The sequence below is a fragment of the Apium graveolens genome, chromosome 9 (genome assembly GCF_009905375.1).
Source record: "Apium graveolens cultivar Ventura chromosome 9, ASM990537v1, whole genome shotgun sequence".
Lineage (NCBI taxonomy): Eukaryota > Viridiplantae > Streptophyta > Magnoliopsida > Apiales > Apiaceae > Apium > Apium graveolens.
Genome location: NC_133655.1, coordinates 248,609,580 through 248,628,264, shown reverse-complemented (window position 1 = coordinate 248,628,264; position 18,685 = coordinate 248,609,580). Strand labels below are relative to the sequence as shown.

The 18,685-nt window shown below is 33.4% G+C and overlaps 3 protein-coding genes across 3 annotated transcripts; 1 reads left to right on the top strand and 2 right to left on the bottom strand.

Moving 5' to 3' along the window:
* Positions 1-799: 799 nt before the first annotated feature.
* Positions 800-3,094, top strand: LOC141686463 (glyceraldehyde-3-phosphate dehydrogenase A, chloroplastic). The gene is made up of 5 exons (XM_074491498.1): positions 800-996; positions 1,213-1,323; positions 1,625-1,923; positions 2,013-2,257; positions 2,342-3,094. The coding sequence occupies exons 1-5, from the start codon at positions 955-957 to the stop codon at positions 2,842-2,844; spliced, it is 1,200 nt and encodes a 399-aa protein (XP_074347599.1). The 5' UTR covers positions 800-954; the 3' UTR covers positions 2,845-3,094.
* LOC141686462 (dihydroorotate dehydrogenase (quinone), mitochondrial) lies at positions 1,633-8,262 on the bottom strand. Its single transcript, XM_074491497.1, has 11 exons — positions 7,858-8,262; positions 7,366-7,448; positions 6,761-7,084; positions 6,195-6,450; positions 5,666-5,746; positions 5,439-5,546; positions 5,333-5,362; positions 4,781-4,918; positions 4,572-4,609; positions 4,358-4,457; positions 1,633-3,766 (listed from the first exon to the last, which is right to left on the bottom strand). Exons 1-11 carry the CDS (start codon positions 7,990-7,992, stop codon positions 3,692-3,694), a joined length of 1,368 nt encoding a protein of 455 aa, XP_074347598.1. The 5' UTR covers positions 7,993-8,262; the 3' UTR covers positions 1,633-3,691.
* Positions 8,263-8,865: 603 nt separating this feature from the next.
* On the bottom strand, positions 8,866-12,650 carry LOC141686942 (putative 4-hydroxy-tetrahydrodipicolinate reductase 2, chloroplastic). Its single transcript, XM_074492055.1, has 9 exons — positions 12,494-12,650; positions 12,141-12,363; positions 11,807-12,044; positions 10,862-10,995; positions 10,706-10,780; positions 10,150-10,251; positions 9,749-9,858; positions 9,584-9,671; positions 8,866-9,133 (listed from the first exon to the last, which is right to left on the bottom strand). The coding sequence occupies exons 2-9, from the start codon at positions 12,348-12,350 to the stop codon at positions 9,065-9,067; spliced, it is 1,026 nt and encodes a 341-aa protein (XP_074348156.1). The 5' UTR covers positions 12,351-12,363; positions 12,494-12,650; the 3' UTR covers positions 8,866-9,064.
* Between the last annotated feature and the right edge of the window lie 6,035 nt (positions 12,651-18,685).

The following is an 18,685-nucleotide window of genomic DNA, read 5'->3' as shown; positions in this document are numbered from 1 at the left end:
TTTGAGACACAAACAAAACAATCAAGATAATATCAGTTGTTTTGAGTATAACTGAATATGACAATTGGCAAATATGGTACTTGGGCGTAGTTCAAAGGATGTAAAATCAAAATACCCCATCATTTAGGATAAATGCCCAAAATCGGGAGTGTCTGTCCAAAATTCTCACGGAACACGCATGTGGGAGATTCGTATTCGTTTTTTAAAATTTTAACAAAAAAAACGCATGACTAGCATTCGTATTTCATTTGTCTTTTTTGTTATACACATATTTGTGAACGCATAGCTTTTAAAGGCAATACGCGTGTCTACTATGGGTAGACTTAGTTAAAATTTAAAAAATTGAATAAACATTTTTCTAATATGTATTTTATGAGTATTTTGGGCGGATATTACCGTCAATTGATATTTTGGGAAATTGAAATACAAAAATGGTTTTAGTTCAAAGCCGCCTTGACGAAATAATTAGAAATGAAATCATAATATTTGGAAATATGTAGAACACTTGTGCAAAACTTCTTTGCAAAAAAATTCTCCAAAGGTGCACAACACTCCCTGAACAGAATTAAACAAGAGTTTTATACTTCCGAGCTTGTGATTTACCAAATAACATGCAAGTACTGGCAGCATGTAGATTTCCAAGTCTTTGCCATCCTATAGGAACAAGTAGAATTGCCAGAGTGGCATTTCTGAAAGATAAGGTGCATGTTGCAGAATTTTGATGTAATACAACCTTATATTTAGATGGATGTGATATGAAAGGCCATTGAAGAAACCTAAAAAAGGTAATGCAATTAACATATGCAACAAATAGACACAAAAGCATAGCCATATAATGTGTAAGAGGTCTATCTATCATATATATTCTCAGCCACATTCTCTTTTTGTGCCCACTCCTAAATAAATCCTTCACAATAATCATCTCATTCTACTGTTACAACAATCACAACAGCCATGGCATCTGCTGCTCTTTCCATGGGCAGTTCATCTCTCCAGGTCTCTTACATTCCCATTCACAAATCATACTTAAAAAACTATTGTGATCGTTACTATTTTACTTGACTATGTAACCCTTTAAGTGATGTTGTAAAAACAGCTAGACAGGACCTGAGGAACTGATCATATATACTATAAACATAGATGAATTTTTTTTATGTGTATAAATTTCTACTAAGCTGCAAAGTAGTAATGCATGTCGGTGATGAATGACAGGTGAACAAAGGATTCTCAGAATTCACGGGGCTGCGCTCATCTGCTGCTCTTCTATTTAACAAGAAAACATCTGATGACTTGCTCTCTCTTGTTGCATTCCAGACCTCTGTTGTAAGTCTCTTCAATTAAGTGACACTGTAAGCAGTAAATCAAATTATTTTTTAATATATATATCAAGCTTTCACATTTCTATTTGCATTAGTTTACAATTTTCCTGTTAATGTAAATTCCGTTTAGATAGCTAATAGCTAATAGTTTGTTACACAGTGATATCAGTAACACAACATAGAGTGTTTATGATATTTTTAGCCGGGTGTGCAATGTGCATTACCTCATGATCACTGAATATATAAGGCCTTGGAAAGTATATCCTAGCCTAAAGCCTAGAACTTATATGACCTTGTGACTTTAGATTGGTGGAGGCAACAGAAGGGGAGTCGTGGAAGCCAAGCTTAAGGTAGCCATCAATGGATTTGGAAGAATCGGAAGAAACTTCTTAAGGTGTTGGCACGGAAGGAAAGACTCGCCTCTTGATGTTATTGCCATCAACGACACTGGCGGTGTTAAACAAGCGTCTCACCTTCTCAAGTACGACTCCACCCTCGGGATCTTTGATGCAGATGTCAAGCCTGTTGGTACTGATGGCATCTCTGTCGATGGAAAGGTCATCCAAGTTGTCTCTGACCGCAACCCAAGCAATCTTCCCTGGGGGTATATCACCTACTTTGTTTTCATTACCGTAATTATTGACTTATAAATGACACATTTCAACAGTAACTCATTCTACAAAAAACTGACAGGGAACTAGGAATCGATTTGGTGATTGAAGGAACCGGGGTATTTGTGGACAGAGAAGGTGCCGGTAAACATCTTCAAGCTGGAGCTAAGAAGGTGCTCATCACAGCCCCTGGGAAGGGTGATATACCCACATATGTTGTTGGTGTCAACGCAGAGTTGTATGATCATTCTGAGACTATAATTAGTAATGCGTCCTGCACTACAAACTGCCTTGCGCCTTTTGTTAAGGTTCTTGACCAGAAATTTGGTAAACATTCTCCCTTAGGCTTCTTTTGCTAAAGAAAGTAATGTTATGCTTTGAGGCTGACATGATTGAAATATGACATATTAGGTATTATAAAGGGAACTATGACCACAACTCACTCCTACACCGGAGACCAGAGGTTGCTCGATGCAAGCCACAGGGATCTCAGGCGTGCACGTGCAGCAGCACTCAACATCGTCCCAACCTCAACTGGTGCAGCAAAGGCAGTGGCCCTTGTCCTACCCAATCTCAAGGGCAAGCTCAATGGCATTGCCCTTCGTGTGCCCACACCCAACGTGTCAGTGGTGGATCTTGTTGTTCAGGTTTCCAAGAAGACATTTGCTGAGGAGGTCAATGCTGCTTTCCAGGAGAGTGCTGACAACGAGCTCAAAGGCATCCTAGCTTTGTGTTTGGAGCCACTCGTTTCAGTTGATTTCAGATGCTCAGATGTTTCCTCAACAGTTGATGCATCACTTACTATGGTTATGGGAGACGACATGGTTAAGGTGATTGCGTGGTATGACAATGAGTGGGGTTACTCACAAAGGGTGGTTGATTTGGCAGACATTGTTGCCAACCAGTGGAAATAATCTCTCTCAGGACTGCTATATTAACTTCTCCCATTTGTAGATTTCTGAATTTGTTGAAAATTGTAATATGAGTATCAACTTCATCAATTCATGTTGGAAACTCAACTTCAGCTTGGAAACAAGGGCCATTAGCGGACTTTTTTCTCAAGTTTGATGCTTCGGATTTGGGGAGTTTTTCTGTATGTAAAGCAATTTTAGGCATTATATCACAATAATAAGAATAAGATATACCACATTGGTCTTGCCTGCATTGTTGAATTCTCCCTTGTATATGGGTTCTAAATTTTCATATGCGCCAATGACATGATACAGACATATTTACACGAATTTATAATATTACCCTAATTAATCAAGTATCATTCAATTACAAACTGATCCAACACATATTACAAAAGTGTACTGCACATACAAATGTTTTCTGTATACGATGCCTCTCAAGTACATACTGTAGTCCTGTAGATTTGTCAAATTACAGAAAATAAAGAAGAAGAAAAAAAAGGTTCACCAATTTAGTTGTTTTCTGGCAGTGAGCAAAAAGGATTTATACTACATATTCCATTACAATTGGCTAAGTTTACAGATTCTGATATTCAGTTAGCTGGAATATAGAATAATTTAGTAACAAGTTCATGCTGCCATGCCTATTGGGAGCTGATACATTCATATGCCAAAATTTTCACCATCTCACATTTCAAGACATCAAAAGCAACAGAAAAATTAGCAAGATACAAAATTGCACCAATCAAATTGGAAACTTTGACCAGAAAAGGTTGGTGTTCTCATGTGGTCAAAGATTAGTAAAGATATAGCGATACATCGAACAGCATAAGCGTGGTTACTCACAAAACTATCTGCAATCTGCTCCAACTGCTTCATGAATAGACTTGAAGCCATCCCTTTCTAAGCATCTGGCAAGTTCGGCCTAAGAAAGAGAAGACAAACTTGATTAAAAGTTTACAAATGACAGTAAATTAAACATAAAGAATTTTGTGTTTAATTAATTTAAATTATATTATTTATCTCGTGTGTACAAACCTAAAAAGAGGAACCCAAATAATCTTACGGTCTTTGAACCATTCCAAGGACACAGGAACTTTATGTTTCATATTGCACTAATTTATCTCAATACTGACAATATTTTTACTAGAAATAATAATCTAACTAATTCTATAGAAAAAATCTCCATAAAACTTCTTCGAACAGCCCTGTGTAATATTGTCAGGTCAGATACTGGCGACAATACATCTATTGCATAGATAAAGAAATCAAAGAATATACACGTGGAAAAGATACAGACACTTACTATCTGATTTACAAATTTGCAGGGGACAAATTTCAGTGGGCCATTATCAATCATGGATTAAATGTGAACATACTACATATATAGAAATAATTAAGTAAACCAACGAGACTTGTCACCACATACATTATCTACTGCATTATAAATTATTTTCAAAATTATGCTATTCAGGCATCAATTTCTTTGTGACAATGTAGAGTATGAGAGTAGTACCTTGATCTGAGGTATCAGGGCAGGTCCCCCGTAAGCAAATGCAGTGTAAAGCTGAACGAGGGTTGCACCTGCTCTTATTTTCTTGTATACATCTTCACCACTAAAAAAGCACATAGTAAGTTCATATCCAAAATTAAAAAGTACATAGTAAATTACATACTAGAATTAGGAATGTGACAATTGTCAATCATTAAATCATGCATTAGACAGTTACCTGCTAATACCTCCGCAGCCAATCAAAGGGATCTTCCCCTGGTTAGAAGTAAACATAGTTTCGGGACTCAAATGCAGAAATTTGGGAAACAAATACAAAAATATGGCAGAAACCAAAAGGGGGGGGGGACAGAAACAAGATTATCAAGTATATACAATATGCTCCTTGTAGATTGAAATATTCCACAAGCTTTTAATACATAAACATACTTTCGTTAATAAATATGTCTCCTTCAAGATACTGGTGGATAGATCAAAGAGAGGCTTCCCACTTAAGCCACCCGATTCTTTAGCAACTGGATCTTCCCTTATATGATCTGGTCTTGAAATTGTTGTGTTTGATATTATCTACAAGGATTAAGCAAATAATTAAGACGCCTTGAGTATAAAAATCCAACAGCCGCACCACAAAAATGAAAATATAAGCAAACAATGTTATATAATGCCATGACATAAAATTCGAGGACAATCATTCTGTCAAGAGAAACAATATCCAAGCCGGATATAGGTATGCGGAGGTGACTTGCAAACAAATATATTGAGAAGTCCAAAGCACTCTTTCATATTTCATAAAGGACTATTTTTTAAAAGGTCATTCTCTTTTTATATAAGAAAAACCTAAACATACATCTGCTAATGTTCACAAGCTTATATATAACCAATAAACACTACTGTACAAAATTTACATTATTATTACTGTACAAGTGAATACAAACATTTTTATATACATATATCATTTATGGTTTGTTGTAGTAAACTAACCAATCCATCCAAGTGAAGTGCAAGAGCAACCTACAATCAAAGAGAAAATTGATGAGAACAAATACAATAAAGGAGAATAGCATCACAATCAAAAGGGTTTCCATACTGCTGCAATATCTTCAAGGTCTTGCTTAGACAAGTCTGGGGCAATTTTCACAAGCAGAGGAGGTGGCCCCTCCTCACCCCATTGCATTTCATTACGAGCTGCTTGAACCTTCACGACAAGCAAAAGATATAAGTAAATCCTGAGATCTGCGTTATAATCCACCAACAGACCAAATTTCATTCAGCAGTAAAACATTATGGTAATATTCAGAATTCAGATCACAATACCTTCTTTACAAGGTCCTTCAGCTGCTTTCTTCCTTGAAGTTGGCGCAGTCCAGGTGTATTGGGAGATGAGACGTTAATAACCTAATATAACAAATGTGTACAAGCATGTTGGTGACAAAAATCTAAACTTGGACTCTGAGAAGTAAATACACATACACAGACACACACACACACACATATATATGTATGTATGTATGTATGTATGTATGTATGTATGTATGTATATGTTGCACATAATGTCGCTTCCATAAAGTAGGAAAACTGGCTCCAGTAGAGTAGAGAAGCAATAAATAATTACTTTCATGCCTATAACTATGAGTAACGATTTAGCCAAAAAAAACTAACGGAACTCCTTGTAAACAAATTTAACATTTAATCTTTAAATTTGTTATTAAATCGTTAAGCAGTGGTCATCACTCCTCAAACAACAGTAAATTAAATCGTTAAGCAGTGGTCATCACTCCTCAAACAACAGCAAAAAAAATAAAAGAACGTTAAATTGTTGAATTTGCCAAGAAAAGAAAGCTACCAAGTAATCAGCGTACTGAGATAATGTGTGAACCCCTTGTACATAATCTGCATCTGCATCTTCGCTGGTCTTGTTCTTTCCAAGATTGACTCCAAGTATTCCAGGACCAGCTTTTCCTCCCTGTGTGACTCCACCACTTGATGGGGATGAAGACGTTGATGTTTCATCAAGTTTCCTTTTACCATGCTGAGCTCCCAACCTTTTGGCAACAGCAACAATTCCCTCACTATTGAAGCCACATCTGTTGATTATAGCACTGTCCAAAGGAAGCAAAAGAGTAGAAGTTGACTTTAACAGAAAATCCAACAAGTACAACTGAACGAGAATTTTACACACAAAAAATAAAATAGGCTCAGCAAACATCTTACATATAGCCAATTATAAGAGGAAACTGTACTTTCTTAAGAGCCATAGTAATCATGGTAAAGCACTTTTCTTATGCATAAAGTCGCTTCCATATGAAAATAAAATGACTGATTGAATCACACCTTTACAGCTTTACTTTAGCCCGGAAATAAAGAAATTTCAAATTTTAGTGAAAAAGATTACGCAGAGATGAATCTTACCCTTCATTTGGCAATCTGAATATACGAGGTTTTGGATTACCCTCCTGTGGAACTGGTGTCACAGAGCCAACCTCTACAAAGCCAAAACCTACTGCTAGTAAGCCTTCAACAGCCTCAGCATTTTTATCAAAACCAGCAGCAAGGCCTAAAGGATTGGAAAACCTCCTCCCCCAAACTTCGAGTCCTAATATTGAAGGATCAGGCCTCTTCTCTCTTGGAACCCATCCACGAGCAGCAGCTGATACAGCCAACCGATGAGCAACCTCTGGATCAAGAAATGCAAAGAATGGATTCACAGCTTTTGTCGCTGTGAACAGCCAGCCACTGCAAATTGAAATAAGAGCAATAAGGCGCCACTCGCCAGTCATCATAATAAAAATTATGTCCATCGTAACACAAACACATCACTGGAAAGTAACTAAAGTCAGTGTAAAAATTTATCAATTCATGAACTTCAAAGAAAAGGCTATATAGTAAAACAAGTTGTGGGGAATTTTCCCCAATGGGCGAAAGCCTGCATGATTAAAATTTTATTTGTGAACTGTGACATATTTAAAATGAACGAGTGCTGGAAACAAATGAAGGAGAACCTTTTTAGCTCCTACCAGAAAGTTGCTTCATCCACAGTGCTTGCATAAGCTCCTCCCCCAATAAGCAAGCTGAGGGTGGCTCCTGTCAGTATTCTCCCCTGCATTTCAAAATTACCCCATGTCTTAGTAAGAGAAAAATGTACATTTCCAAAAGAACTGCTTCAAACTTAAAAAAAATATTTAATATGATTAATTACATCCACACATCAACCATCACTAAGAAATCATTACCTAATCACTACATTCCATCAATAAATCTGCATATCTTATATGACAAAAAATCTCATATTCCGTAAAATCAATGTTGGGATAGTTAAATAATCCTTCATTAGCATAATATCTACTTCACTAGACCAAAAACAAGATTCTTTGCACATAACTACACAATTGACAAGTCCAGCTTAAAATTTAATATTACCACATGGGCCAAGTCTAAAACAACATAAACATAACTATTGAGATAGAATAGACACATATATACATATAAAGAGAGTTAAAAGCAGTTACTTTTTTGGAAAACTGAGGAATCTTGGATCTAGGAGGTGGAGGAACAGATGAAAAATGTCTAGAAGCAGCAAACCCAGATTTAATCTTATGCAAAACATGTTCTTTGAGCAATTTCAAAGCAACCCGTGTTGTCATTTTCTTCAAACTTGTTCTTGTTCTTATTCAGACAACCTTAAACCTCAAAACAACGCGACCTAATTAGATTAAAATAAACCAACTTTGAAAAAGCAAAGTTATTGTAAATACAAGATATACATATATGTTTATTGATGCAAAAAGATGGAATCTCGGTAAAGTTTGGAGAGAGAGAGAGAGAGAGAGAGGGTTTAAGGTGTAGGAAAGGGGGATGACAGGTTTATAGGTTAGCTTTGTTGGAATGAGGGCAACGGCGGAGGGGTTTTAGCTAAGTTTAGATTTTTCGAAAAGATAGCCAGTTGTATTAAGAGATATTTTTATTTGATATTATAATTTATAAGTTCAAATAAAAAAATTCTTTCATACAATTACAAAGGGAAGAAATGGAAATTTTATAATCTATTATCTCCTCTAAAAAATTAAATTAGATTTACTTGAATTTTTAATATTTAATCATTTAATTAGCATAAATAATTCAAGTTTTCATGCTAAATTTGAATATTTATTAAATCGAATTCAAACGTTTGCGTTCGAACTCAAATTTAAATTATTTATTTACTCTAATATGAGCTTGGATTCGAATTGTTAGCTCGAAATTGATCTTCGGTGTTCGTAATGTACATACTACCAAGTCCCCTACAATATTATACGCCTGGTTTAAGCCCATCTAGATATGTTACCTTTTACCCAAAAAAAAAAAAAGTTTCTACACTCAGATGTTAACTTTTTCCCAAGTTTATTAGTACAATAGAAGTGCCAAAAATTTCTAAAAGTACATAATGCTCATATCATATTCTAATTTAGCTAAAATAATTATTATGCGATCTTTATACCATTATCATCATACAGAAGAAAAACATTCATATACGATAATATTGAAATATTCAACCGTTCATATAAGCTACTATTAAAATATTCAATCGAAGTTTAAGCTCAACTCAGGCTTTTGAAAATGTGAAAAGATGAATCATGGATTACACTCAAAAAGACCATACTACATTTTAGATTCTATTCTCACTCTACAGTCTAAAAACTGAAGTTAATACACAATTAATCAAAAAAAAAAATCCCTTCACCGCATGTTGCCCTCTTGTAAGACATCGATCATATTGTAGATCCGCTTTTCTGCTCTTGACCGAATCTGCATATTTACACAATGATTACAATCAGCCTAAAGGATAGACAAATGAATATTTTATTTTAATGGTATGCTACCTAGTTTTCAATGCATTAGATTTTTAGGAATAGGGAAAAGCCATGTACAGGCCAAAGGCTAATGAGGATTCAATCCCGTAACAAGGTCATGGGATAGGTCATTAGCAAAAAAGTTATAGGACAGGGAAAAGGAGACAATGAAGAGCATTTTTTTACGGGAATTATTTTTTCATAAATAAATGGTTTCTTCATTTAAGAAAGTTCATCATATTTCCTATTTTTCATACTCTACTGGTAGACACACGCCTATATAGAACAGACATGTAATAAGTTTAGAACTACAGATTATATGTAAAGAACAAGCTTTTTCTGAAAAGACTAAGATAGAATTATATCAAACTGATTCAAATTTTAGTAACTTGAGGCACGCAAGAACCTTTTTGGCAAGAAAAAATGCCGCATCAATGCTACCCTCTGCATAAATGGATCTACCACAAACATTATGCTGAAACTCAAAAGATACTCTGCAAACAATAAACTTAATGAGTTCTCAGACATAATAGAAACAAGAGAAACTGAAACGAAGACAGGCTAAACTTACGTTTCATCAGGGGATGTAAGATGATACATATGGAATGCATGACCAGATAGGTACTCCTCGGGGACACCTACCAACTCAAGTTGTTGGTCTGGGTCACGAATTTGTTGTACCTAACAAGAATACTCATAAGGAAACTTCAGAAATCATAACAGATTAGAGATCCATCAGATGGTTATGTTTATGTCTGTAATATATATATAGATATATAAAGTATATTAAGCGACAATACAAATCTCATGACATTGAACTACAGGTGAAGGGTCAGAGTCTATATCAAGAACCAATTTTACAGGCATGGTCATGGACATGCTAATATAGTTCAGTGTAGGTTTAATACTCATCCCAAACATCCTAACAAAACGTATATGAATATTAAATAAAGTCATAATTCACAAAGATACCTCATCCAGGTCAAAGGACACCCCTAGTTTCTGGAAGCAGGAGATGACAGCCTTGGCAGTTCCGGATATATCCAATTTGCTGGCTTGGTGGGATTCCATAACCTGGAAAGTTTAAGGAAAAAGTATCAAAATATATTTGACAAACTTATACAGGATATTGGAATGCAATAGTTTTATAACAATTTTATGTAGCTTTTGTAGTTTAAAAGATTTCAATATAAAATTAAATTGTATTCTAGGTTACGTGGGCTAGTTTATCCTTTCTTACATAATTTTAGTTCATTTTGAAGTTCACATAATTATTACATAACCTTAGTGAAACTGTCAACAAATACATTGCAGATTATGTAGAATGGTAGTTATTCCACATGATATATCCTCTTCGCAGTTTCACACACAGATAACATATATCAAAGATGTGTGCATTACATATTTTAAAAAAATTGCACAAATGTTAATATTCAAACTTAAAGATGACAGGGGGCATGTTGATGCATGATCTTGGGTGTCTAATTATTCACTAAGTATCTGTGGAATCTCAACAGAAACAATGTACCTGTAAGCTATACCCTGAGAAGGCTCCAGGAAATTGTGTGGCCATATATTCCATTGCTGCAAGAAAAGCCACAACCTGAACCGAAATTGAATAAGTTGACTACATTTAAATATAATGTCACACGATACTAGGACTACGAAGTAAATAATTTGACACCTGTTTTCCCATCTGAGGTGAGATTACAGCATAATTATTTGAGTCTTTAACAGTTTTGTACAGTTGTTCCCTGTCGCCGCCAGTGGTTCCCATTACAAAAGGTACTCCAAGTTTGCAGTATAATTCAGCATTATCTGATCATCAAGTTCAGTGGAGGTTCCAAATAATCATGTAGCTCATCAATAAACATATTAACAAACTAAGGTAAATTACATATCAACTTCCAATTCGTACTATACAAATTTTGTCCAATATATTGCTTCTGCGCCAACTTATGGGACCATCCGACATTCAGCCACTGACAATTATCAGCATCAATGCTACAGTTAAGTAGCACTTTACAGAAAGTGAGTCGGTCTTTTGAAGCACACACCTCAGAGAAACTTAACTTAGATAACATATAATGTAATATGAATACAAGATTTACAACCTTTAATAAGGCAGGATATCCGGAATAGTGCATCCATTTTTTCAAATTTAATATAAATCACATGCTCCTTGTTGGCATTCAATGTCTAGGATGTGTCCCTTTTAATTGGAGTAGCTACTGTAAGCTCAAATGCTGTTGCAGTGCTATATGTACAGAGCCTGATGGTAGATACCAGATCATACAGATAGAACTCACTACATATATATATTTTTTCTATTCTAATACGTTGTGTTTGGTTGGGGTGAATGTAATTGGAAGGGAACGAATTGCAATTGTATACAAGTGAATGTTTGTAATTTTCATTCTTCCTCCATTAGATTTCTAGCAATGTTTCATCCTTCGTCCTACTCGTTTTCCTAACAAATTTCATCCTACTCTCAATTCAACTACAGAATATAATTATTCTACGCTTTCAAACAATAACTGAAGGCGTTTGAGAAGACAGACAGCTGTATAAGCAACTTTCGGTTCTTACTTTCCTACATCACCCAAAAAAACCATCAAAAATTGCTTACCATTTACTGCCATAGGCACTGTGTAGTCCACCACAATCAAACCCGGATTTTCATCAAAAACTTTGGCCAAAACATTTTCTCTATTCGAAGGGCCGTACAGCTCAAAATCTTTTCCCCCAACTTCAATAATTTTACCAGAATCCTCTTCACAAGCAAACGATACAGGAAGCGGATCAAGCCCAGCATTCATCGCTGCTTCAATGACCGACTTCCCCATTTTCCCAGTACAACTATTCACCTAAACCAAAACCCAAATCAACCATTCGACCAATTACGAAACATATCAATTCACATTAATACCAAACGTAAATCAAGAATGTACAAGTACTAATACCATAATGGGGAAAGCAAAGTTCTGTGTAACAATCGAAGTATTCACTTGGACAGATTGAACCGGGGTTTGCGACGTAGCTGAAATCAACACAAAAGATCTCGGCTTTCGAATACCGCAAGCATAATTAGGGGGTCTCCTGCTACTCGAAAACGAAAAATTGTTTCTTTGTCCAAAGACATTAATTGGGACTTCAAGAACTGCCATCATCATGTATATAATGTCCCTAAAAATAATTAAATGAGAACTTTAAGACTAATTAAGTTTTCAAGAACTAGGGTTTAACAAATTTTAAAAAGACAATAGCAGCTAAATATTAGTGTAATTAACATCATAAAAATGGAGGTGAAATTTACCTGTTTATAAGAAGACGTGAGTGAGGTGTAAAAGACCCAGATGTTAGATTTGAGTAGAGGCTTTTGTAAAGGATACTTATGTAGCAGCTGCAATGGTGGTACAGTAACAGTACTCAGTATGCTATACACATTATGTATGTATGTATGTATAGGCAGGGGCAGACCCTAAAACCCCTTCTTGGGTTTATTTTCTTTTTCTGCCTCTTTTTTGTTCAATTTATGATTTCTGAATCGAATTTGTATTTTCGAATGATGAATTTTTATTTTTACCAAAAATTTTACTTTTTACAAAAGTAGATTATTATATTTTATTAAATTAATTAAGATATACTCATACAAAATTTAAAAAAATGATTTTATAAAAAATTTAATGGGTATATTTTATTTTAAAATTTTCTTATAATAACCACTCATACAAATTTGTCGAAAAATTATCATAAGTCGAAATTTATTGGTTTTATACTTTTTGGATAAAGTTTTTTATTCTCAATAAATTTTGTACTTTAAATTTGTAAAACAAAATATCATTTATATGGTTACAAAAAATAAAACACATCTTAGCTTTTTATGAAATAAAATCGATTATTTAATATATTTAATAGGTATATGTCGTTTTAAAATTTTCTTATATTTTAATCACTTCAAACAAATCATAAAATAATTATTTTAAACCGAAATTTATTGATTATGAATTTTTTCGAAAATATTTTTTGATTCTCTACAAGTTTCCTACTTTAAATCTATAACCAGAATGTAACGTTTATTAGATCAAACATGTTTCAAACAAATTTGTAAGGTCAAAAAATTGATTATATTGATTTATAAGTATATTAAAAAATAAGCATCTAAAATTTTAAATTAAAGTATAATTATTTGAACAAAAATAAATATAAAAAATTATCTTTTAGATACAATTGTCGATGTTGAAAATAAGAATAGGGGGTTTAATATAATTATTCTTGCCCATGGTATTTATGAAAAAAAGAGTTTTAGTTAGAAAAAAATAGAAAATGTAACATGTTTGAGTAGAAAAAGGTAATAGGTTAGCTTATTTAGTAAAAATAGATGGCTCAGATTAAAAACTGAAGTAAGGATTGGACAGTCACGATTGATTTCTAGTTTTTATTTTAATTTGGGTTTTTATTTGATCATTCCCCTATCTATCTATATTTATACTATATTATACTATAATAAGCGGAATGAGGTATAATTTATAGTTTGGTTAACCCCTCATTTTGGTTATATCTTTTCATCACCACCGCCGGATCTTCTTCATCAAATAATAAGAGTCGTCAGATTTAAATATTAAAAAATATACTTCACAAGTTTCCAGGTTCGAATCACGTCAACAACAAACATTTATATTATTATTATAACTAGCATGAAAACCCGTGTGAGGCACGGGTCATGTTCTAGTATAAATTTTAATTTTTCGAGATTTTGTGGTGTGTGCGATATTCATTATTTGTTGATGAATATATTGTACTTTAGCTATATAATTACCTAGTTATAGATGAAAACTATTCATAATTGAAATATTTTTTGTTTTGCGAAATGAGTAGTGTAGATACTTAATAGTTTACAAGATTGTGCATAATGTTTATAAACCGACTTACTTGTGTTTTTGGTCCATATTTGCAAAGAGTCACATAAATAACAAAACTGTGGACACAAAATTTCTTTATGTACCCAATTCATAAAAGTAGAGTTTTTTTTCCAGCTTACATAGTTTCATCCATACATAACAGTTCTTGTGTGAAATATTTATTGGTACATGATGTGATTTTGGTTTGAAATGTATATTGGTACATAATGGTCTATCTGTCAAATTTTCTTCTCTATAATTGTGTTGATGTGTCCCTGATGTTCTTCATCGATTTAACATATGTGGGAATGTTGTTTGCAATTCACTAAAGGTATGCGCTACTTTATATTCTAATCTAACTTATTGTTTTATTTTAAATCATAAAGTAATATAATATAATTTGAATAAATAAATACAAAAAAATACCGTGTTTAAATATTTTTGATAAGTTATAATAATTAAAATACCAAATATTTATATAATACGCGACACGCGCACACACGTATCACGTGTATGAGTGGAAATATAAGATTAGGTGGGCGCGTGATCTGATTTTCATATGTAGTAGTTTATTATTATTATTTAACACTACTTTGAAATATAGTTCATTTATATATTATATATAATTTATTCATACTATAATGTGAAATAATATATTATAATCCGAATTAAGATATGTAAAACTAAAATTATGATAAAAAAAATTGTTAATAAATCATAACAATAATACCAAATATTGTTTCATTCACGCGGCACACACACACACATACATACCATGTGTATGATTGAAAACACAAGTAACGTAATTTTCAGTGCAATTATTTATGTATAGTAAATTTTTATTATTAATTTATTTTTACACTAAATTAAATAATTTAGAATTGTATAAAGAGACCTTATATGATACATAATATATTACAGTCTGAATCAATAAGTATACAAATTTGATCAATATTAAAATATGTTAATAGAAACACAATAATTAAACTATCAAAAATTTCTTCATTCATGCGATATGCACACTCTTATAATTTGTGATAAAAAACACAAATGAGCGATTTTCAATTGGTAAAAATATATATAAATTAATGTATATACTCAATTTTGAAAGCCCTAAATATTAATTATATTTTACAAAAGTAAGCACAATGATAAGTTTGTCATTATATTTTAATTCATGCGACACCCATACACACATGTAATTTGCATGATTAAAAACACATGTGAGTGTTTGGTCTCGTTGTAGGAGATGTGCAATCTAGTGTATAGATTCAAGTTCGAATCCATTTAAATAATTTTTTTTTTAAAAAAATTGTAAGTCTAATGAAAATTTAGACATTTTAAATTGAATAAATTATCTTAATATTTATATGGAATAAAATATCTTTTGAACAAATAGCCCCATGTTGGGCTATCACGGGTCATTATCTAATAATATTTTATAATACATAGCGTATAATTTAAAAAAATTTAGTTTGTGCCGATTTTGTTAGAAATAAAGTATATAGCCCCTAATAATTTAAAATAAAATGTATGAAAAATATCAGTGGAAACAGCTTATTCTCAATCATTTTCTAGCCCGTTGACTAAATTCGAAAGTAAAAAAATACATTTTAGCTTGATAAAGCTCTGACATCATTTGTGGAAAACGATCAAATTTTGAGTATTTTTTAGAAATTAAGTGACATTCTAATGCTGAGTTTAGAATAAGCTCAAATATATTAGTCTAAATAAAAATTTGAAATAGTTTTACCCGTAAGTACACATAATAGTACTCGGTTTATCTTATTATTGTTGACTTTTATAACTTTACAGTCAATTTGATTAAATGACTGAAGTAGAATATATAAAAAGAAATAAATGATTAAAATTTGGAGAAAAATATCCCAAAGTACGTACTTAAAAGAGTTATATGAGCCTGTAGTGGATTTTTAATAGTCTAATTTTTTAATCAAATTCTATAATCATAAAAATACCCATGCATTTAGGAGCATTAAGCCCTGAAAATATTCGTTAGTCACAATATATATAATTCCAAATATTAACTTCTTCGAGACACACAATCAGATCTAATATGTGTATGATTGACAATATATATGGTTGCATGACTTAATGATATTATGTTGTGTGGAGTATTTTTAAGACCGGGTTCGATTCCCTCTAAAAGCATGGTAAATGTAAAAAAAGACAGATAACTAAAAATTATTCGTTAGTCACAGTAAATATAATATTAAATATTAACTTCTTCAAGACACACAAGCATATCTAATATTTATATGATTAACAACTCATATGATTTAGTACCTTAGTGGTATGTTGTTGTATAGAGTATTTGCAAGACCAGGTTTCGATTCCCACAAAAAATATTTTTTTATAAATGGTAACTATAAGGGCTGTTATTCCCAGTGAACTAACAATGAGATTTACAGAAGGGGGGTTGAATGTAAATCTCAAAACTTTTTCAAGTTTTGAGCAGTTTCTAGTCTATGTGTTTTGATGAGCAAGTGTGTGAATTGCTTTGAGCTAATACAGATAGATATATATTCAAACACAAATGTACGTTGCTTTGAAGCTTTAGAGTTTCTAGTTTAGTATTGTTGCTTTGAAGCTATAGAGACATCCGTTGAAACTTTGTTTCTTATCCGTTGAAGGTCTTTAATATCAGTTGATACTTTTTCACTTATACAAAATTACAAGGCATGAAATATTTACAATTAGCCCTCCTATTTGCATATCCACTAGTAGTCAACATGACTGATAATTTCCCACAACATCTAAGAAGTAAAACTTAAATACAGAGACTGAAATGTGCTACAATACTAAACTTATTTCTAAGTGAAGCTACTCCTTCAACGGATAGCCAAGATGGTCTTATCCGTTGAGGCTACAAACACTAGATTTCTACTTAAGTGTTTTGTTTAACTTATCATCAAACTAATACACATATTCCTAACAATCTCCCCTATTTATGTCTACTAGAATTGTAGGCATAAATTTGGGTTTAACTTGATGATAACAAAACACTTAATAAACATATGAACTGTAATAAAGCAGAAATTCAAAAGTGCTGCAAAAATGTGTATGCTGAGATGGAATTGAAGAATTACATTGTTTCCAAGGGTGCTCCTTTAACCTGAGCAGATTAATTTCTTTTCCTTTGACCCCTTGTTTTCTTTCCTAGCCTCCTGTCATTCTCCTCTATTTGGAGTTGGAGTTGTCTGTAGAACTTAGCTTCATCTTCTTCATTGATGTCCAACTTAGATTGCATATCCTTGAGAGTTTCATTACTGGCAATCTTGAGCTGATCTTCAAGTCTGAAAAATCTTCTGACTCCTTTATTGTCTCTGAACTCCATCAACCAGTGAGGTGATTTATGAACTGTAATTCCTCTTTCTTGGATGAGTAATGTTCTAGGCAAGGCATTGGGCTCCCACCAAGTCTTCCTTATGATGGCAATCTTGTTGAGAATCTCAGTCTTGACAGTCCTGGTAAAGCCAGAATCCCTTTTTATGGCTGAGTAAACTCTAACCAAGGTAGAGTAGCCTTCATTCAGAATCCTGTAGAGAGGCCAAGTCCTTTCCCCACTTTCTTTGTATTTGAATACTAATCTCTCTGGAAGCTGTCAGTAGGCATCTATTCCCCTTACTTCCTCCAGCTCATCCAGATAGAGTTCAATGTCTGAAAATTCCTTTATGTCACAAATGTGAACATGATCATCCTTAGAGGCTTGTGGCTCAGGTTTAGGCTTCTGAGTGAATTTAATTGAGGTTAGAGGAGGTGTTGATTTGATTTTCCTTTTCTGTTTCTTTGAAGGTGGAGAAGTGGTTAAGAAGGTGGGCAATTTGATGGTGTCCCAATCAATTGGTTCCTCCTTAGGAGTGATTGTTTCACCATGGATGTTTATAAAGGGGTCAGGCACAATGGGTTCAGGAATAGAAGGTAGTGGTTTGGATTTTTATTGGGTTTCTTTAGTCTCATCTACCATCTTTCTTTTTGTATTGGCCTTCTTTCTGTTCCCTTTATGCCATTCCTTTCTTTCCTTACTCCTTTCTTCCACATCATCACTAATCATGTCCCCATACCTGCATCTTCACTTTTGTCCTCAATTTCTTTCTTATCTTCAGTTTGACTTGACTTTAGCTGTTTTTCAAGCTTTGCTTGTGCTCTTTTGTCAGCCTTTAGCTTTTTAGCTTCCTCCTTTAACCTTATGGCTTCTTCCCTCTTGGCTATTGAGAATTTGGGATGTCCTTGTATCACACAGATACTCTTTCCCTCTCTAAAGATAATAGCCATGTTCCTCCTTTCAACCACATCCTTGGTCTCCTTATGCTTCATGATATTACCACCCAAAACCTTGCCTTCATCAGGCTTTGGAAGAGGAAAGTCAACTTCTTTCAGCTGAGCAAGGCTTAGAGAGTTCTTTGTAGAATCCTTATTGGATCTGTTGTTGGGCTTGAGAACCATAAGTTTCAGATTCTTGGAAGAAGTCTCTCCAACCTTATTCCTCATAACTGGCTTGAGCTCCATAATGATTGGCTCCACCTTTGTGCTATGCTTCACAGATTGTGATTTAGAAGTTGTAGAACCAAAGATTTGTTGCATCCTTT